Source organism: Phalacrocorax carbo, chromosome 1 (genome assembly GCF_963921805.1).
Source record: "Phalacrocorax carbo chromosome 1, bPhaCar2.1, whole genome shotgun sequence".
Taxonomy (NCBI): Eukaryota; Metazoa; Chordata; class Aves; order Suliformes; family Phalacrocoracidae; genus Phalacrocorax; species Phalacrocorax carbo.
In genome coordinates, this window is record NC_087513.1 from 120,753,044 (window position 1) to 120,775,013 (window position 21,970).

The 21,970-nt window shown below is 49.3% G+C and overlaps 1 protein-coding gene across 2 annotated transcripts in view; it reads right to left on the reverse strand.

Annotated features, from left to right (window-relative positions):
- Positions 1-21,970, reverse strand: part of LOC104041758 (cystathionine beta-synthase) — a 31,090-nt gene that overhangs the window by 7,098 nt on the left and 2,022 nt on the right. Inside the window, exons 1-12 of one of the 2 annotated variants that reach the window (XM_009501081.2) lie at positions 20,942-21,003; positions 17,801-17,961; positions 16,004-16,158; positions 12,412-12,518; positions 10,002-10,136; positions 8,742-8,821; positions 7,363-7,494; positions 6,002-6,071; positions 4,624-4,715; positions 3,356-3,481; positions 2,246-2,330; positions 520-625 (exon numbers count right to left, since the gene is read on the reverse strand). In XM_009501081.2, the coding sequence (XP_009499376.2) occupies positions 520-625; positions 2,246-2,330; positions 3,356-3,481; positions 4,624-4,715; positions 6,002-6,071; positions 7,363-7,494; positions 8,742-8,821; positions 10,002-10,136; positions 12,412-12,518; positions 16,004-16,158; positions 17,801-17,812 (1,100 nt within the window). In that variant the 5' untranslated portion in view covers positions 17,813-17,961; positions 20,942-21,003. Of the gene's footprint in view, positions 1-519; positions 626-2,245; positions 2,331-3,355; positions 3,482-4,623; positions 4,716-6,001; positions 6,072-7,362; positions 7,495-8,741; positions 8,822-10,001; positions 10,137-12,411; positions 12,519-16,003; positions 16,159-17,800; positions 17,962-20,941; positions 21,004-21,970 lie in introns of those variants that run through there. The other variant, XM_064472448.1, reaches the window with a different exon arrangement.

Consider the following 21,970-nt stretch of genomic DNA (forward strand, 5'->3'; position numbering starts at 1 on the left):
AGCACTGCCCTGGGGCTCCCATGATTTTTGCAGCTGGCTGCTCTTAGCCCCTTTTAAGGTCAACGGGAGCTGTGGGTGCTCAGTAACTCTTAGAAGCACGACAGCTATTTGCCTTCCTAACTTTAGGCATGCAAGTTCAAAAACTGTAGCTTGACTGATTCCTGCTCCGTGCACTAAGTCAGTGACAAGAGGAAATAAAACCCAAGTGTCCCAACGCCCAGCCCCTGGCACTTGCCACAGTAGTATGCAATTTCTTTCTGTTGTTTTCTTTTTCCTCCCCCACTCTGTGAGCTGCTGGAGGGAGACTCCCAGCTCTGGACTCACTCCGAGTGCCACGCTATCAGACTTACTGGGGTAGCTTTCCAGCAACCCACACCACCTGGGCTCAGCAGTGCTAAGCTTCTGTCAATGAAGGGGCCCATGGCCCCAACCCAGGCTATATGCAGAGAGGGTGGGGAGAAGGCTATGGGCAGCACCCATCCTGCTGCTGGAAAGCAGGCGAGGAAATGAGAAACTCACATGTAGTTCCTGACGGAGTCGGGCAGGATGACAATGCAGCGCTGACCTTCCTTCAGGTCCTTGGCAGCCCGCACGGCAACAGACATGGCACTGCCTGAGCTGCCACCTGGATCGGTACCAAGAAGAGAAAGGCAAGCATTCGGGCTGCCCAGGGTGTAGGGCCACAGTCCTGGTGTGTGGGGCACATTGCAGCCCTGTCTGATGTTACCAGGGGCACTGAGACTAAGTGGCAGCAGAGGTGGCACCTCATACACCAGGGCACTCAAGACACTGGGAGTGGGAGGACAACTGGACCTTGTAGGTTTTAGGATCAGGGAGAGGTAGGAACTGAAGGGACGTGTTCATATGGTGGATGTTGGCAATGGGCTTACGAGGCACCAAAAAGAGTCACCTTATGAATTTCATGAACAACTTCTTGTGATGACTCTGAGGGCAGGCCAAGGGCTGAAAGGTTCAATATGGGGCCATTCACGCCACTGCTACCCATGCTGCACTGCTCCTTTGAGTGAGGAGAAGACCATGCCAATTATAGAGCTTCTGGCTGACATATTTGGTGATCAAAGATTGACTTTAAATGCATTGTAAAGACTGAAAAAACCATAAACATTACATTCATGCTTGGAATACCAGGCCAGCGTGATGGGAAGACTTAAACGCTCCCTGTGTCTCTGTGCACGCATGTGGTTAGCTGCACGTAGGGAAAGCAAGTCCCTGCTTTACAGAGGCAATTCTTCCACCGGTAGTTCGAGTGGATGTCAAACACATTCCACTATCTGTGTGCCAATTACACACTGCATTCAAGGCAGCACGTATTTTACAGCAGGTTAATTATCACTGGGTCACATTTTTCAAACAAATGAGGAACGGCCCTGAAAAATGCAGTTCAGGGAACATGAAACTATTCACAAATTACATTTGAGTTCAGCAAGTGGTTTCAGTTGAAACATGGTGACTCTGTGCCTGCTAGGTTAAATCAATATTTGAGCGTTTCGTTACAAATGGCCTGATCTTTTTCAAAACTCCCTGGATGTGAGGGGTCAGGACTTTTATCAGCTGTAACTACAAGCATACATATTGTCTGGTCCTAGACACAAACTTATAGCTAGCTGGGTGGCAGGGAAGGCTGAAAAACCCTGATGCTGTGTAGAGGCTCTTTAGGGTACAGGCAGGGTTTGTCTGAGGGCACCTGTTCATTTTGGAAAGCTGGTGGGATCACTTACAGCTTGTTGGCACAGGGAGAAATACTCCGTAAGAACATCTTACACTTTCTTTACTTTCAAACTTTCCTGGTCCAAACCTGGCACCTCTAGTGTGGCAACCGTTCAACGACAGAGAGTACAGCCTTGCAGAGTTGTTAGCGGCACGACGGTTTTAGCCCACCTGTCCTGCCCCAAGTCCCATTAATCCTCTCTTCATCTCATGTAACACTACACCGCACAGAATTAGGCCTGAAGATCCAGTTCCCTGTGCAAAAGTGCTCCAGTAAGAGGAGAGTTATTGCTTCTATAATTATTGTGGCCAATGAGTCAGATCCCAGACCACGGGCTCACTGCCACACCTCTGAAGTCCACAGTGACCTACACACCAGCTCAGGCTTTGGCTATTCAGCCCCGTTAACCTAGCAGACACAAAATGCATAGAGCACCTACCCCAAAGCATTTTGGTCCCAAAAGAATGAGGTTCAAGGCATTGCTTAAGAGAAGCAACTTTTGTCATTGGTGCTTACCACACAATAATCCTTCCTCTCTAATAAGCCTGCGAGACATGAGGAACGAGTCTCTGTCGTTGCATTTATACCACTGATCGACCACCTGAAGAGAAAGCAAGAAGGTTGGTTTCTAGAAGTGCTGTTTCAGGCTGGTCTGAGCCTGTGAGGCATGCTGTGGTGCTGGTGCCTACAACATCTGGCAGCTTTGAGCTGCTTTCCACACTTGTTGAAAACAAACACATTTGTCAGGGAGGCATCCTCAGTCCGGAAGGTGTGTCCTTACTTGCAGGCACCCACTCTATCCTTTCCAGCCAGCACCCTTTCCTTGGAGAGTTAGGGATGTTTGAGAGGGCCAGAGTCAGGATGTGGTGTTCATGATGTCCCAGGCTAGGCTACAATAATAGTCAAGATTTTACCGGGCAAAATTAGATCCAACTACAAAAATAGTTTTGGGGTACTACAGGTCAAAACTCCAAAGTCAGGTGCAGACAGCAGAAATGTAGTTACCACAACATCTGAAAACAAAGAACCTGGGGTTGGAGGCTGTAGGGGACCTCTCTAAGAACAAGGCTAGGAGAGCACTGGCAGCTTGAGTTAGGGCTTTAAAGCTCTGTGCCTGGTGGTAACCGATACATGAAGAAGAAACTTGACAAGAAGACGTATGAGGTTCATAATCTGTTGGTTTACATAGCCTGAATCTTGTGTTCCAGCCCATAAATGGTGCAGGGTTTCTCCTGTGTGTGTGTAGTGCCTACGACAGCGACAGCTCAGGAAACGCTAGTGTGATGAAGAGCAGCCTCAGCACTGACCTCTTCTGTGTGACTGTAGTAGAAGACACACATTATGAACATTGGTGAGGTTGAGCTGAGCTGCTAGTGTGGCATATTCCTTGTTTGCCCCTGTATTTTGCTTCTCCTTGTAGGTCAGTTATAATCAGATTTACTCAGAGAGACACTTTAGTGGGGTGCCAATCCCCCCACAACAGCTTGTTCTGCACTGGGAAGGTACACAAGTAGCCTTAGGGCTGGGCCATAGCCAGGTGCCAGAGCTGACTACCTCTGAACTTGGGAGCAGGCTGGATGCAAAGCCAAAGAACAGACAGAGACCTCTCATCACACAGCTACTTACTGATCTGTCAAGGACAGTAGGGATAAAGTCATGCCCAATGCCCTCCACTTCGATGGTTGTGGTGTTCGTCCGGTTCATCTCACTGGGCAAAGCAACGATGGAGCCGTCGGGATCTACACCAATGATCTTTGAGGGAAGGAAGTTTTATTAAACCACAAAGGGAGTTCAGAAATAGTCAAACGCGCAACTCAAAGGAAAAATTACCCACGCCCTTATCAGCAATGTTTTCCTTCCCATGATATTAATTAATATTCCTATCCACTGGCAGCATAGAGAGCTTCCAGGATAAAAGGGTACTGCTTCCCACTGGCTTTTTAAATAGATCCTAGGTAGTGTTCAGCTGCTGCAGAAGTGACTGGTGGGTGGCTTAAAATGTTATCACTCTCAAGGTGTTTGTCGTCACCCCGTTTGTTAGCCTGCTACTTCCAAAGCTCAACCCTTAGGATAGTGTGTGAGTGCTCCTCGATCTGCTCTAGTGCAAAGCCAGCCAGCTAGCTCAAACCTGTGGAAACCTGTGGCTACAGACATCCTTGCTGGATCTAGTTGCACTGGCTGACAGTGGCACCTCCCTTGTTGCTTACAGCTTTACATCTGGGCTGAGGTTGTCTCCCTCAGTGCTCAGCTTAAGAAGGGATGGTGACACTGCTCCACATGCAGCTTCAAGCAGTCAGTGACATTATCTCATGCCCAGATCCATTAGTGGCTGGGTCCACACCATCTCAGTTTGCCAGTGGTGGATCAGGGATCACTCACGTGCCAGCTATGCTGGGGAGGCAGTAACCATCAAGGCTCCAGTCTGCCTTCAAGCACAGGCTCTGCAGAATGAGCATTTATGACTGGTGTCAACCATACAGCAATGGAGGCTTTTGCAGTGGCCCATGAGAAGCACTTACACAGTCTGCCTGCCACCCCTGCGGAGCTGCCAGGCAGGGTTAACCAGGAGCAGGAGCGGTAATACAGTCAAGCTGAGCCAGCCGCTTCTGCGGGGGTGTCTGACTGTGCCCTGGAAAGGGCAGGGCACTGGGCAGGGTGGGATTAGTAATGGGGCTGTGGAGCCTTTGTCTTCTAAGGCACTCGGATCTAGGTCAAGCTGAGTGTAACACCAAAGTGCTTCCAACAAAAGCCAAGCTTGCTGTGGAAAAAACAAATAGGTGGAGACGACATCTGCTAATTCAGGTGAGCCATGGGGTCAGGCTTGATCGAAAGCACAAGCAGGAAGACCCAGGGGGGCTGCAACTCCCTGTGGGCAGCCCTGCCTCCCAGCTTACCTTGCATTCTGGGCACTTCTCCTTCAGCTTCCTGGCGATGCCAGTGACAGTGCCTCCTGTCCCAGAACCAATCACCACCATGTGGACCTTGCCTGCAGGTCAGGGAAGAGAGAGGCATGCAGGGACTCAGCATGGCCTCCAGCACAGTCTTCCCTTTATTCAGGGCCCTGCACAGATGCAGAGCCAGTGCTCCTCATCTGCTAGAACCCCGTTTGTGGGAGGGATAGGCAGAGGTCATGCTAGTGGCCAAAGCATGGTCCTGTGGAGAAGCTCAGATGAGCTTGCAGGATCCTAGCACAGCTGATCCTGCCTCAGCACAGAGGGCTGAAGGTGACCTCCAGATCTCCCAGTGGTGTCCATGATTTCTTCATCTTTGTCATCTACTGGCTTAAGGGGGAGGGAGGATCTCAGCGCTTCCAGCCATTTCAAACCGCAGCACATCAAAGCAAAGCACACACGTGGATAGCAGCACAATAACAATAATGGGCACAACTTTTCAGCTAGCGTTAGCATCCACAGTGGAGAGAAGGCAGAGCTCTGTGCTGGCAATCATGTTGGTCAGATGTAGCCCCTCTGGCATCAGTAAAATTATAATTATTTAGGACTGGTAGGAGCAGAGGCAGAGGCAGACTCAGGCCTCCAGACCCTTATGTTGCAACCACATTGGGAAAAAGGATTTATCTTATCACTGCTGGCAGCCAGTAGGAGCAAATATAAACATTGTAGTGGAGGGAAGGTTGAGACTGTTGCTCATCCCTGTTGCTACCCAGCTGCTGTACTGTTACGATAACTGCTCTCCAGTTAAAACCTTTGAGTCTTTTTTACATTTTGTAGTGCTCCCAGTCCTGGCAATAGATTTCACTTCTATCTGCACAGACATGGACTGGGATAATCCTTTATCCTTCCCCATCTGTCCCATCAAAAGTCATTAGTCTGTGAAGTTCCAGTCTATTTTGGTTTGCAAACGAGTGTGCTGGATCAGCCTGCCATGCCCTGATGGACTTGTATTCCCTAGTGAGGCCGCTTGGGCCATCTTGTTTTCTCAGCCGAAAGGTTGCAGAGGTGTTGTAGCCACTGAGAGACAGGCTCTTCTTCCTTGGATACAGTCTGAATTTGTTAAGCCTCTGGTCTCCTCCCTCTGGCTTTTGAAATGGGAGGCTGTAGCCTGGAAGCTCTGCAGGCTCAGGTGGATCTGGAGTGCATTAGGTGAAGTTGCTACACCCTGCGTGTCAGTATTACCAAGGTGTCTTCACCTACAGAGGCCCTTTTGGCCATTTCTATACATTTAGATTAATAAATGATGCTAAATAAGCCTCTCAGAGAGGGCTATACCCCTCCACACATCCTCAGCACGTAGAAACAACAGCACAGACAGTACCTTCACACTGCTCCAGGATCTCCTCAGCTGTGGTGTCGTAATGAGCCAGGGGGTTGCTTGGATTTCGGTACTGTTTATTTCAACAGAGAATAGCATGACTTACTGTGTGAAGCATAGGTCAAATACCAAACTAGCAATAGCTCCTGACGAGCTTTACGCAGAGCATGCAACTGCCCCCTCCACTCCCTAGTGAGGGGTGCACTGCCCCCCAGGCAGCCCAGGTCACAAGTTTTTCTCCTGGTTGTCACCTTGAGGCAGGTTTCTAAGGACACTTGGGATTTATCCACACTGAAAGATTAAACGTGCCCACAAACACTCACTCTCTGGCACTCGGTGCCTATTTGGTGTGGGGATGGTGCGGCTGTCCCGTATGCTGCATTGCCAGGTTTTGGGGGATCTGGTGGGTTTGTTAATGCCCTAGCTGCTGGATGCAGAAGAGCTCCTCAGTATTTTAGCTATTGCTTAGGCAGACACATTTTTAGCCTTTTCTGGTTTTAGCCTAGAAAAAGTTGAAAATACAGCCCCACAATACTCCTAAAAGCCTCAGAAAACAAAAAGAAATTACTCCTCAAATGTCACATTAGAACACTTCTTTAAAATATCATATATATATATAATTTTGGGACCCACTTTGTCATTTAGGGGCATTTGTGGTTGGCAGTGCAGCAAGTTAGGTAGCTGGGAAATGTGGGCCAGAGTAGTTGATCTGCCTGTACAGACGGATTTACCACAGGTGGTACACAGGTACAGCACTGAAATGTGTGCAGCCCCACGTTCACACCCACAGACCAGGCTGCTTCTGAAAAGCGTATTCAGACATTGAGCTCTCTTTTTGTTATCAGGAAGGAAATTTATGGCTTCCCTGACTTTTCTGCACTATAGGAGCTCCCTACCCACCATAGGGATCCCTCCCTGCAGCGGGGTTAGACCGGAGGGAGAAGTGCCCTCCAGTACAAGACCCAGCATTGCAAGAACCACTAACGTGAATCAATGGTGTTTGCCCTTCACAGCATGAGGCTTATTTTTGAGGCAGAACAGAGACTGCTAACCAGGCATAAAAAGTTATTGTTTCAGGTCAAAGTTAAATCTGAAGCAATTTGAGGAGTCTTCCAAGTGTGCAAGAAAACCCAGCCTCAAGCACATCAGGCTTTGGCATGAGTATTACAGGTTTGGAAGTGTCCCTTACTTTGTTCCTGCCACCCTGTGATTTACAGAGGAGTGATTAAGTTTCAAACACCATAGAACACTGATGAAATCTGCCTCTGCTGCCAGTTCGAGCAAAGGCCCCAAACACAGGCAGACTTGGAGCACATGCTATAAACCACGTTTGGAAAGAGAGTTGCCGGAGGAGCAGCATTTACCTGGTCCAGGATGTGAGAGTTTGGGATTTCACTTTTCAGCTTCCAGGCAACACGAATGTTAGACTCTGGGGCATCAAAGCGGGTGCACGGGGTCCTCACAATTTCAACACCCAGCGCCTTCAGAATATCAACCTTTGGGAGGGAAGAGAGTAGATGTAACGCAGCTGATCCCACGTAGCGGTAGTAATCTGAACCTGCGGGCTCTTGGCAGCATCAGATGCCAGAGGAGCTTTGCATGCAGGAGACATTTAGCATTTGAAGATACAACGTCTGATTCTCAGTTATACAACCTCTGACATCCTCCTGGCACCCAGGGCCTCCTGCTTGAAGCTGGCACACAGCTTCAAGCCTGGCCTCATGCCCTGTCCTACTCGGAGGGCAGGCTGGAGACACAGCAGAGGTCCCCAAGCTGCTCCTTGGCGTTTGGGTAAAGGGGCAGAGGGAACTGGGGTAAGGAGCAGCGTTTCCTGTGTGCTGTGGTCTGAGCCCCGGCGTGCAGGGAGGAGGTCCTAAAGCTGTCTTTGCCCCAAGTCCCTTCTGTCCTCTCACCAAGCACGGGGAAGGAGCAACTATGAATCAGCCCTAGCATATTAATCTTCTGGAAGATGCGGCTGTCAGGGTGAGAGGGGTTCAAAAGAAAAGGGTGGGTGAGTGTCAGGGCACTTGGAGATGAAGCCCATGGCAGCTGGAGGTGGCAACTGATCCAGACTGAGCTTAAGTGTTATTTATGTTGAAATGAGGGTGGTGCTTTGGAGAAGGGCTCAGTTTTGAGCCAAGTCAGGGTCCAGGTCTGGCTTCACTGGCATGACTTCAGCTGAGCAGTTTGTGAGACTTTTGGCTCCCCAAGGCAGAGATTTCTGCCATCTCCAGGACAGAAGTTTTACCTGATCATCAGCTCTTATGCAAGTGACTGGACTTCCACCATCTCAAGAAATCAGCTCAGACAACCATAAGCATCTCCAGGGTAAAGAAAACCATAGAGACACAGAGAGACCAAGCGACATGTCAAATGTCAGAGGGGAAGTTAGCAGGACCAGCAGTCAAGCCCTGGCACCCCACCTCCCTCTCCTCTGCTCCGTGCAGACCTTGCCCTCGCAGACAGCAGGTATTGCTCCATTTCTCTGCAGCCACGCGCCATGTTTGGCTAACACATGACCCCAGCTGCACTGCTGACGCTAGATAATCAACCAGACCACCACAGTGTGCTTTTTTTTCCGTCAAGAGGAAATCTGCTGAATAACTACAAAGCTATGCCAATGTGTGCTGCAAGGCTAATTACCCTTTAAAGGAGAGGGCACCCCATCTCCAGAAAGGGAGAGGCATCGGGAGACAGGGAAGATGTTCCCCAGCTGTGGGTTAATACCATACAGAGCTCTGACCTTTTCCATGCTCATTTTCTCCGGCAAGACAATGATGCAACGGTAACCTTTCACTGCAGCTACCAGTGCCAGCCCGATTCCTAGGTGGTGGGGAGGAAAGGGAATTGGTTGACAACAGCATTTGGCAGAGCCGACCAACAAGCATTGCTTCCTACACTCCTCTCTCCCACTGGTGAACATAACCGGTGAACATTTGTTCACTGATGAGCTACAGGTGAGGGCATCCTCCGTGAGCCTCTCAGAATCACAGAATCAGATTTTGTGATTCTCAGGATGTGCCGGCAGCACCAGGGAGCACAGGAGAATGTGCTAACAGGAGAGCCAAGCTGTAGCATCCCTCTTGCTTGCAGAAGTCTTTCAGTACGGCACAGAGTGAATGGCAAGGCTGGGGAGCGCTTTCCTCCCCTCACCGAGGCTCAGGCCTCTTCCTTTGTTTTCCAAAACACAGGAGAGAGGTGATTTTGCTTCAGGAGTGCCTTTCCCTCCCCCTCAAATGCTCTCAGTTGGGAACACACACACATACAAAGCTGCACAAGTCACCCTGTGGCGAGCAGGTGAAGGGGACTCCTGCTCCAATTTCACTGGGGGTGATGGATGGAGCCAGCTGCTCTTTAGCTAGAGGAGGAGGTGAAGCCAGAGCAGCGTGTCCCTGACAGAGGCTGTAGGGAGCATGGTGCCACCCTGACTATCCTGGCTGGGCAGGGAGCCAGCATGAGCCAGCTGGGAAACAATGCCAGGGGTGCACATGTCCCCTCATCCCCATGTCTGGGGGGGGGTGTTCAGGGAAAGGGGGGCTGGCCTGCAGCAAAAGGGCTGGTAAGGGGCCAAATTCCTAGAGATAAGCCCTATTCTGCATGGCTAGTGAGGGGAATGTGGCAGCACTGCAGCAGCAGAGGGGAGCTGCATATTCAACTCAATATTCAAGACCTTCCCCCTCCAAAAATACCCAGGGTTTCCCCAGCTCCTCCAGCTGCTGAGGCTGTTTGCTTTGCCATGAAGTAATGTGCCATGCATGCCTGCACAGGAGTGGGACCCTCGCAGACCTTTGGGAATTTCAGCTCAAGGCACCTCAGCACCCCGGGCTGCCTGCAGCTGCCAGGAGGGGAGCTGAGGGAAGGATGGAGCCAGAGCAGCTGGGCCCAAAGCCGACCTTGTAACTGCAAGTGCAAGAGCTTCTCAAATCCCTTCCCCTCCTGCAGCCCCTCAGAGATGCCACCTGGCCAGGTACCCCAGCAAAGGGAGCATCCCTGCCCTTCCCACCTGTGTTTCCTGAAGTAGGTTCTATCAGCGTATCTCCTGGTTTTATAATCCCAGCTCTCTCTGCATCTTCCACCATCCTCAGACTGATGCGGTCCTTCACACTGCCCCCTGCATTGAAGTACTCACATTTTGCCACTGGAAATGAAAGGGGAAGCTCCATCAGGGATAATCTGTGGCTGGGAGCACCAGCTCCTTGCTCCCCCAGCCCTTGCTGCAGTAATATGAGGACACCCATTCCTCCCTTGCGGGATGGTCCTTTGCTCAGGGGAGCGCATCCACCATCTGCTTACAGGGTGCTCCAGCTTGTTATGGGATTAGCCATCAGCATACCTGTCCATAGTCCATCTTTCCCCCATGTTTCGTCTACCTGCAGCACCCTGAAATCAGCAGGCAGGTCTGGTAAGTCCAAGATGGGTTTAAAATCAGCCAGACATACAGTGGTTGCTAGGTAGAAGGTCCCACGCTGGCACGATCCACCTTGACGCCCTGCCTGAAGGATTATTCTCTGAGCAAGGCACTGTCAGCATTAACATTAACAACAGATCTCACGGTCTCTCCTGGGGCATGGCAGTTATTAATAGGTACCTAAAAAGGTGCTTTTCTTTAGCATGACCTGTAGCCCTGAATGGCATGTCATAAAGAAAAACAAACAACAGAAAGGGCACTTTCAAGTGTCAGTTAAAATTATGTTTTCTTCTCTGACCTACTAAAAATATCCCAACTAACAGAGACTTTCCAAGGCACCCTCAAACTGCAAGGCACACTTTTGCTCCTAATCAGGCCTTCTACAGAGCTAATGCTCAAGGCAGGACGCTTCCCACCAAGGTTTTGATGAGCATTTACATCTGAACTGATGGTACTGAGCTCTGTTTTATGGACAATAGGGCAAAATGTGTACTTTCAGGGTGTCATGCGCTTCATCCTAGCAGGGACAACTACTTCAGGCTGACAAATCAACCAGATATTCATGCCACTAAAACAACAGAAAAAAAAAACCCCTCTTGTGCTCATCATTATATTTTATAATGCAAAGTGCCAAAATTTCAGCTACTCAGAGATCCCTGGAGGCACAGAGATTACAATGTAATCGTGTGCAACCCTAACTTCTTCCTTGATGTGGCAGTGCTGCAAGCTTTGGTATATTTGCTTGGTACAAGGCTCTGTGCTGACCTGCAGCTCAGAGCGGGCCTTGCAGGTGCTCTGCCTGTCCTGCTCTCCTTCCCTTCCTGCACCAGGGGAGGGAGACACCATCCCAGCAAAAAGGGTCTCCCCAGCTTTCCCACTGCTGTCTGCACCAAATCCTCTCTCTCCTGTAAGGCACTTGCCCCACCAAGACATCCTCCAAGGGACAGACTGCTTCACAGGGGGACCAGACATTGCAGACCTGTCCTCCAGACTCTGCCACCTCTGCTCCACAGTCCTGCACCGTGCCCTGAGATCTCATTCCTGCCTGAATCTTACTGTCCTTCTGCCCAACTTGGCTGAAATTAATTAAATAGGGTTGAAAGTTATCAGAAAGGAGACAGAAAAGTCCATATAAACAGAGACAGCCTATTCATATCATCCTTATTTCTGTAGGGGACCAGGCTAAAAACAACCCTTACATAAGATACCACCAGTGCCATGTTAACATCCCCTCAGGGGAGGACTTGGGTCCTGCTGGAAAACCTGACCCCACAGCCAGAGCCTTGGTCTGGCTTTTAGCACCAGGGCCTGGCGCAGGTGTTGCTGATAAACCCAGCTGTCATCAGCCCCTGCTGCTCTGCCTGGGGCTGTTTTGGGAAGGTCCTCAAAGGAAACTGTTGTTGCCTCCAGGACCATGATGCAGCAGACAGCAGTGCCTGGCCTGGCTCCAGCTGACCTGTCAGAGATGATGCCACAGCAGAGCAGAGTCCCCCTTGCGTGGGAGCTCTGCCTGGCAGCCAAGGGCTATGCTGGCATGTGTCCCCCACAGCCTGAGCTGCTCCCTCTGCCCGGACAGGTTGCAGGAAGAGTCCTGCCATGCCCTTTGCTGTGTCCCAACCACCATGTTTCACGAAGGCTTGGCCAGTCTCTCCCCTGCATGCCATGTGCTACCCCGGGTGCTCCAGCACCCCTGCCTATTGCCATGATGTCATCCACACATCCCCAAATTCAGCCCAGCTCTGCTCTGAACTTATCCTGCAGTTATCTGGGAGGAGATGCCTCCACTACCACTAGCCCCCAGCTCATTGCAGCTTGAAACCATCCTGTTTGGTCTGACAAATGACTGTAGTGTAACCTAATAAGCGGGAGTACCTAATACATGCCATCTCTGGCCCTCCCCATCGGTGCTTGCTCTCCATAGAGCCTCTTCTGAAGCCCCCCTCCAACACTCCCCCTCACCCTCGCCTCATGGCACAGAAAAACCTGGTGGAAAGGGGACACTCACAGAGCTCACACTTGAGCCCATAGGACTTCCCAATCTTGTTGACTCGGACCATTGGGGTGCAGCCAATTTTCTTCAGGATGTTGGGCAAGATCTTTGTTTCTTCTGGCCTGAAATAATACAGAAAAAAAAAGAAATATGTCAAATCAAAGCAACTGTTATGCAACATGAACGAAGATAAAATCTGAGTGAGGTTTCAGCAGCTTTAACAAGGCTACCAAAAGACATCCCAACTCCAAGAGAAAAGGTTCCCATCAACAATTAATGGTGACAGGAGGTAGTTATTGTTTTCAATGGGTTCAATTATGGTTTACAATGAGTTATTAATTCTTTTTGCATAAAAAAGAAGTTAATTAATTTTCAGGTCTGTTCTGAAATATCTTGTTCTGGAAGGCCCTAGGCCAGACCTATAACTAAGTTATAGCTGACAAGCCTTGGGGTTTTACGCAGTGGGTGAGAAAGCCAGAAGGCCATGCACAATTCAAGGCTCCTCCTCTTTCCTCTGTCCTACCCAGCACCACCTCTGCTTTTCACATTTTCAGCTATCGCTGGGCTAACTGTTGCTTGCCTGGCCAGGGCTCCAAGCCATCAGAAGGGCCCAGGACACAGGGGAGTCTGGAGGGTTTTTTGCGAATAGCCGAAAGGAGCTCTTGGATCAGTGCAGTCCAGCCTCCTGGTTTTGCTAGTCTCTGTCAGGCTCCGGCAGAAGCCAAGAATCATGTCACAGCAATTGCAGCCAGAATGAAAAAGACACATTTGCCCAACACGCGACCGCATGCATCTTGCTGCACAGCAAGGGAACTCCTGTCCTTGAACTTTTTAAAAGATGGAGGGAAAAGATTGATGAGAAGAGTTGTGTTTATTGGGGCCACAAATGTACTGCCCCTGCTTGACAGCCAGCACGTCTGTCTCTGAGTGGGGTGACAAAGCCCCACTCCCTTGCTGTTCAGCTCTCCTTTGCACAGCTCTTGCCTACTATCATCCTTTGAATCTTGAACCCAAGTTATCCCTGTCTGCTGTTGCAGCCAGGCAGAGGTCTGTCTGCTGACAGAAAGTCCATGTGGTGCAGGGATGACATACTGACTTACTTAAAGACGCACATCTCTCTCCAGGTTTTGCAAGCATGATATAAACACTTCTTGCTTTGCAAGAGTACAGGGGTAGTGGTTTAGTGCAGGTCTTTACTACCAAAAGGAGCCAGCCTCCTTACATCTCCAGCCCTGAAATGATGAAGTATTACATGTGTGCTGTTACCTCTCCCTCCATGGAAAGTGTTACCGTGCACACTACAACCTCTGTTGACTGCTGGTAAATGTGAGGCAATAACTCAGTGAATGAGCTTCCCCCACAGCTGCAGGCATTTTCAATTTGCTCTAAAAGCCACTGAAATGCTATGGGATTTCAGTGGGGTTGAGCCATGGCACGAGGAGACTCCAGCTCCTTCAAGCAGCGTTTAACTAAAGCCTGGCTTTCAAGAGGGTGACCTGCATATTACATTATATGTCTAGATTGCAGGACTTCAGCTTGAGAGAAGAAAGGAAGGCCATTTATTTACCTTCAGCCAGTAATTGTGGTAAACAAGATGCTACTGTGCCCTTTGAACCCCAGCAAGGTGTGATGTAGCATGGTGAGGTGCTGTGCGGCTCTGGGGTCTGCAGTGGCAGAGCCTGGTGAGGGGACTGGGAAGGGGAAGGCAACCTCTGCTGCCTTGCATGCTGGGGTGAGCCTTGCTGGGAGGGCAAAGGTGGACACCAGAAACTTGACTGCTCTTTTGCATTGCCACTGTCTACCATCCCCTGAAAAGAAGAGCCTTTCTAACACTCTGGACCAAATTTTCCACAGTTCCTATCAAATTTCTACCAAATTTTACTACAGAAATAATACCAGCGTGGTCAGCTTCCTTCCCCAGCTGCAGGAGCTCTGTGCATGGGCCTGAAGGCAGCAGGCCTATGGATACAAGAATCCATGGCGAACGCCTTTGGTGTTCCTAAAGGATGTGGTGGGGATACTCTGGTCCTGCAGCTGCTGGTATCAGTTCAGGATCGTGGTGGACAAGGACTGTTTTTGTCCAAGATTTCTGCTTTTGCTTATGGCATATTATTCCATAAGGTGTCCAGGAGAAAAGCAATCCTGGCAAACCAAGTCATTCTTGCTGAGGTTATAGCAGGTCAGAACTGGCTCAAGGGATTTCAGAACTAGCCTACCCCTGTATCTTTAGAAAAATTTAAATAATTAATATTCTTAATTTAAAATGGTCTTCTCCCTCCCCCACCCCATCCTCTGCTTCCACGCCCAAAACTCAATCAGGTTTCACGTGGGAAACTCAGGAAGTGCGGAGATTTTTTCTACATTGGCTGCCATCTGTGGTTTACCCCGAGCAGAGAAAACAAACAAATCCCCTCCATGCACTTCTGCAAAGTAAAGGAAATGGTGTGATGTCTCACAGTGTATTTTATTCACTGCTGTACAGAGGGTTATGTTTCAGTCCCTGCCCCAGCAATGCTGCATGGGGCCCCTCAGCCAGACCCCTTCCCCAGGGAGATGCCCAATGCCCAATGCCCAGGGCTGGGGCTGCCCCTGTTCCCCCCCACACAGGGTGCCCACCTCTTGGGTGGAGGGTGGAACTGGCCCTGGCACCAGCCTCACCTTGCTGTCCTGTGGCACCTTGTGCTAATTTGCTTAAAATAAAAAATATTATCCTGTTCAGCATGATAATAGAAGAAAAAAATTTTGACTGAAGAGAGCTGATCCTGTCCTCGGGCGCTACCTTCAGGGACTGCACTGGGTTAGTGTCTAGATGTACCTTTTCTGGATCAGCTCTGAGGCTGTGGAGCCCAGTTGTCCTTCACGGGCCAGACCTGGAGGCTGCTTTGGGCTTCACACATGCTGGTGGCTGTGCCCTGGCTGCGTGCTGCCTGTTATGCCGTATCAAGCCCCCCCAGACAGCTCCCGGCTGCCAGGTGTCCACACAGCAGTGCCACATCTCCCATGGGCTCCAGTTCCTCACATGCTAGAGCTGAATTCATGTTTTATATCACAGCACAGCACAGCAGGGATATGTCCACAATTCCCCTGACGTTTATAGGACAGCCTTACCTTTAATAGCTTGTCTGGGTCTGGTTTGCCAGGCCATTAGAACACCTCTCCCTTCGACTGATGACTGCATGGCTGCCACTGAACGTACTGTACACAGGATGGGTGCAACAGCTTTGGGGTGTATGCGTGCATTAACACTACAGGCAGGAGAGCCATTACTGCATTTTCTTGAGTGCCTAGCACTTGGGAGTGCCTTCGCTTCTGCTGTGCAACACCAGACCTCACAGAGTCTGTTTTCAAATGTGTGCTGGAAAACAGAGCTGAGTCTCTATCCAGCCACATCTTTCTGCAAGATCAAAGTGAGTGAGAAAGTTCTTGCTGGAGAGGAGATACTAGGTGAGGTTTGCCTTCTGGAAAATAAACCATAATCAACATAACATATGGTCAAACTACTGACTTCTGGTCATGACCATCCTGGTATAACAGTAGTATTTCATCTTCAGAAAAAGATATTGAACTTCCTGCACACTGATATAACCAGCAAGAAAGAATTACTTACAAGGGCATACAGGAGTGTGGAGACCTGGTGGCAGGCATTGCAGCTGTCCATGTGCATTTACTGGGCAAGTTGGGAAGAATCCATGTGCTGTCGGCTTTGCTTTCCTGACTTCCCACACAGCTGCCATTCATGAGCAGGCACGTCTTCGTCAGCTCCTGCGTTGTGGAAATAGAAACCCCCAGTCACCTGGGAGGAAAAGTGGGCAGGCGGGCACCTGGGCAATAATTGTTGAAGGCAATTCCATGTTTGGGTGTGAAAGCAGGATGGTCAATCTGCATGGGGGCATCCCTACCATGGTATTTCAGAAACCTGTTTCCACGGATGCATTAAATTGCTCTATTTTGGAGTGGTATACTAAACCACATACATAGTAAACCATCACCTGGCCACCATCTCCAGTAAGTATTCCCCTGCTCTAATGCACATTGAAGCATCCCCTCCACTAGAAAATTTAGTGTTTTGTATTTAATTATTTGGTCAACAGCAATATTTTTCACCCTAGCAGTGAAGAAACTGTAGATAAGTCTACCAAGCAATAATTTGAGAATACTCGTATGGTGATAGCAGGGTTCAAAGGGTCACAGGACACCTCTACTCTGGCATCAGAGTTCATTAAAAGTGAAAAAAGAGAATCAATAGAAACAAAACATCAGGGAAGGGCAGCAAAGGTGCTCAGGAGTACAGAGCAAGTTCCACAGTAAAACAGCTTAAATAGAGGTGGATTCATCAGACTGGAAATGAGACTGGTGGCTGGTAGTGAGAATGGGCTGAAAATCCTAGAGGATCTGGAGGTGACTGAGAAACAGCTTTTTGTTTCTCAGCATCAAGTAATAAGGCAAAATGAAACTATCAGGAGCAACTATAGGAGCAGAGTGGGTAAAAGTGGAACCAGATAAGTGTTACACATGTTTGCAAAGGTCAAGTTCATTAGTGGCTTTTAAAAACACTGGCCCTAATGGCACCTGCACTCTGTGAACATGGTAATTTGCTGTGCTCATTTCTTTGTATTGCTGGTGCATAAACAGAGAAAAGGAGGAGTCTGGTTTTATAGTTTATTCTCAGCATCTGCTACTGACCAATAGCAGAAATAGCTATGGAGATTTGGTGTGACCCTCTCTGGTGGGAACCTGTCTGCAATTCATTAGCCACCCTTTTGAACTAAGGAAATGAGCTGCATGGAGAAAAGACACATTATTTTGGTAGTTGGAAGTTTCTTTTCTGCCGTGTTCACAGAATAAATTTGCCCTGATTCAGCCTTTGTTGAATAGAGGAACCTCACAGTCCAGCAGGGCCATGGTTGGAGACTTGTGTCTTACTTCAACTGATCAATTCAGTTGGTGTTAACCTGCTTGTTGTACCATAGCCTGCCTTGTCTTCCTACACTACTGTGGTGGTACATTTTGCAGTTAGAGCAAGTGCAATGCTCTTATTAACTTTACTGTAGTAGAAATTCTCAAGGGCATGATGTTGGACCTTCCTTCTACATTTAACTTTAGATTGAGAACAAAGACATAACTTTGAAATTTGATAGAACCAAAGCAGTGACAGAAAGAAGAAATATCTCATTTCTAAATGCAGCGGACTACCTGCAGAAGGACCAGGCCTGCTGCCATGGTGGAGGGGAGGGGATGTGGGAAATCCACTGCAGCTACTGACCTGGGGAGGGAATTCAGGCAGCTGTGAAGCCCAGCTGACTCCCAATGGCCAGGCAAGCAGACAACAGACTGATATGGCTGGGTCTTTATTATCTAATTAATTTGTGGCTTGACATGTGAGCCCAAAGGCAGCCTTAATTACCATTTCTGCCATCCTCCTGCTCTCTTGCTCGCTTCACCCACTTGGCACTCTTTGAAGCAGCACGGTGGAACTACCTGAGGTCAGCGCTGTGCTTTCCCAGTGGTTTCCCCACTGGCTGGGAGACGGGGGCTGTGGTTCGCTCCCTGTGTGTTGGGCTGTCCCTGAAACACAGAAATACACCACACCATTATTCTAGCCATAGTAGAGGGCTAAAATGGCCCGAGGCATGTAGTTGAGCTTTATTCTCAGCCAGAGGCACTCAGGCATCTCTGAAGATGAAGGTCAACAACCTGATGTCACCACCTGGCCCCGTGACCAAAGCTTGATGCAGGATGGAAGGCAGGGGACATTGGGCCACCTCCACATCAGGCATTGAGCTGCCTTTTCTCCTCTAGAGACATGGACCCCAGCCCCACAAAGCAGCAAGAGACCACAGGGGTGCAGGGAGGTCATATCAAAATGGCTTGGACCCCTCAGCTGACAAAAACTCTCCTGGCAAACTTTGCCTCCTGACTGTCTTCCCCGCCACTGCCAAACCTGTTGCTTCTTGGGAGGGATTAAAGGCAAAAAAAATGTTCATTTCCTTGCAAGCCAGGATTTGTTTTGGCCTTGAATGTATCTCCCCAAGCAAATCCTTGTGTACCTAATGAATTAACTGGGAAGGAGCAAAAGTCACTTGTGGGTAAAGAAGAGATAAGCCACAGTGTATCAGAGGTAGTTATCATGTTTTCACAGCTGAGGTCACCAGTTACCAACCAAAATATTGGCAAACTAGATTTTACAAGTAATTTTTCTTCTTTTTTTTTTTTCTGGCAATGTCCATCTCCACCATTTTGTGGTGGGGTGGAAAGAGATGAGAAGCATGGGCCTGAAAACATTAGGGCTGCTTTTCTGGTTCTTCCCCTCTTTGCTGGCACGTGGCTCCCTGACCCAGTGGGTGACAGCCCTGAGGGAGGCCTGCAGCAGCTGCAGGGCCCCCCGCAACCCCCCTCTCCCCTCCAGCCCCGGCTGGTGGGCGTGCTGCCTGTGCCCCATCTTTTCCCATGGGGCAGCTCAGCAGAGCTGCGGGAGCGACTTCAAGCTGTGGGGATCACTGGAGAGGGCCCAGTGCCACCCTCCAGGCTGGGGTTTGCACCACCTCTTTAGGGTAGCAGTCCCAGAGCCACTTTGTGTTTCAGCTGCGCACTTGGGGAGCCAACACCATGCATCCAGCTGCGGGGACAGCTGCCTGCCAAGCCCTGGGTGAAGGTGGGTGACCTCCCCGGGGGCTCAGGAGTGCTCTGACACCCCTCAGGCACCTGCCTGGGAACGGCAGCATCCAAGCACCTCCCTCGCCACCGCCAAGAAGTGACACAAACCCCAGCATCACCCCTGCCAGGAGCAGCCAACCTGTCCCTAAAGCCATGCTGAGATGGGTGCTGCAGGAGGACTTCATGGAGGGAAGAGCATTACTGGCTTTCCACATTCTAAAATAAGGTTGCGTTCTGCTCATTGTGTTCAGTTCCCTTAACATCGGATATTAAAAAAAACAGCAAGAATGGGGTTTTAATTTGTTCACTTGCCCAAAGTGGATACAGATGTATTTTCTAGACACCCAAAGAACAGAGAAACAAAGCCTGGCCCTTGACTAGGTCAACATCTACATTCCCCTCTGCTGGAGGAGATCTCATGTGTCTCCTCAAGGGTTGGTTAATTGCTGGCATGGTGCCACAGGACTGCACAGGTGTAATTCCAGTTACTAATCACTCTAAAATCTCTGCATTGCTGTGCCCAGGGTCTGGATTCATATTTAAATTAGGATATGTCTAAAACCACTGTGGTTCTGAAGGTAACTTTAAAAACTGCCTGAAGTGTAGGAACCCCAATACCATCTAAGCAAGACAGCAGATGACCTGAAATAGTACAAAAGGATGGGAAGAATCTGACCTTCCCACATCTTTCAGAGGCCTTGACACGCCACCAGCAAGCTGCTCCCCTGATGACACTCTCAGCAGTCACAGCCCATGAACACGCAGGCTGGGGTGGAAAGCGTGGACAGAAAGGGGCATGGGGCCACTGTGGACAGTCTGACTGCAGCCACTGATGGCTGAGAGGAGCAATGTCCGGTGCAAGCATCTCCCCACACTGCCTCCAGTGCAGTTTTAAGTCACCTTATATCACAAAGTGAAGATATGTCCTTCCTTGATTACCAAAATGCTTATCCATGTCCCAGTACTCCTCCTAACCCCTACCCGAAGCTTCAGCTATCATCTGATCAGCTGTCAGATACATCTGACCTATTGTAAGTGTCCTGCAACAGCCCCTTTACTTTCTTCTAAATAGTGAAGCTTGAAACGGCACAAAACTAGACAAAGAATAAATGGAAATATCCCCTGGAGCTGGGAGGCAAGGCAGGAGACTGGGTGTGCTAACACACAATTCCGCAGCTGCTGCCACCTACTGAAAATGTATGACAAAGAGCATAGGCTAATGTTTATAGACCACTTTGCAGATAGGAGGTTGCAATTATTAAGTTATCAGACTGCACTGATAACTTCAAAAGGAAGAAAATCAAGACACGCACATTAAGTAGAGTGAGGGAAAATAAGATGAACTCAGCAGGGCAGAGAGAGGTACATGCGAACTTGTCCCATTCAAAGAAAAATGTCATTTTCTTGCTTTATTTTAAAGAAATGGTATTGCTGTCACTGAGCAAGACAAACGCAACATCAGTTTAGCAGAATCATGGAGTGACTCAGGCTGGAAGGGGCCTCAGGAGGTGCCCAGCCCAGTCTCTTGCTCAAAGCTGGGTCAGCACTAAGTTCAGCCCAGATGCTCAGGGCTTTGTCCTCTTGGGTCTTGAAAAGCTCCAAGGATGGAGACTGCACAAGCTCTCCAGACAACCCACTCCACCGCCCGACTAACCTTGTAGCATAAAGCCAGAATCTCCCCCGTTTTCAGATTTATTCAGATCTTGCTGAAAGTGCAGATGCTCCCCAGATCAGAGTCAACCATTGAACAGGCTGGGAAGCAGAGGCTACCAGATTCCTCCTCTTTCCAAGCCTCTCCACGACAACAAAGTTACCTGGTTAGTAGGCACAGCTCCCATGCAGTCTGCCATTAGAAAAGCAGCGTGTTCAGTAACAGATAAGCCATACTTACCACCTTCAGTGTATGAGCCGAGTGCCTTCGCTGCACTCCAGCGCTGAGCTTATATGTGCCGGTGGCAGGGGACAGCAATGAGTGGTGGTAAGCGCTCTGCGGAGGGACGCTGATTGGATCCTGCCCCGTACCTAATTATGCCCAGCACCTGATTGCTCTCCGAGCGTAAAAGATTGGGGTATAAATAAAGACAAACAATTTGCTTATGTGCTCTCAATCCCTCCCCAGCAATTTTGTGGTGGTTTTAGAACTTCATTTCTGATCTGATTTGGTGTCTCATACTTAACCTGCTGCTTAAAACCAGCTTCTCTCTGTCAGCACGTGCCTTGCTGAATCAGGCACAAGCAATGACAGAAATTACATATTACATGAGGCACTGTTTGATATGTACTCTCTGTGTGCTCTGGGAACCGGGGGTTAGTCTCCACACCACCTCCAGCCCTAAACCTCTTTCTCTTGCTCATGCTAGCTCCTGCTCCTCATGCAACTTCTTTCCTATTAAAGCAGCGAGCAGCTTCTGCTCTGGTGATTCCCAAAAGCTGGATGGGCATTTAGGAAATTATCTGGGTGCAGATTTACTGGAAGAAGAAAAGCCCATGGGAATTTCAGTCCCTCCTTTGCCCTCTCCTTCCCACAGCCGGGGCAGTGCCCAGAGTCGCCTGGCCCGGGCTGGGGCTGTGTGTGCTCGCCCAAAACACAGTCTCGAAGGAAACTTCACCACTATTCAGATGATCAGGCAAGAATAAGGCTTATTGGAATGCTTATTTTGGAATTAAACCTTTCAAAGACATGACTGTTGTAGGTATTAGCACAGGAATGACATTACCTTTGGTCTTTTTGCAATAAATGAACTCTCTGGAAAACATTGCCAGAGGTAATCCGTTGTAGAAAAATCTGTGGGCTATCTGATGTGACGCAGAGCATGCAGGTCTGTCGTAAAGAGGCTGCAAATAACCCTAACTCCAGCAAGAATTGTGTTTTCTGGGCATTGCAGTTACAGAATAACCCAGCCACTCCTTCCTGGCTATC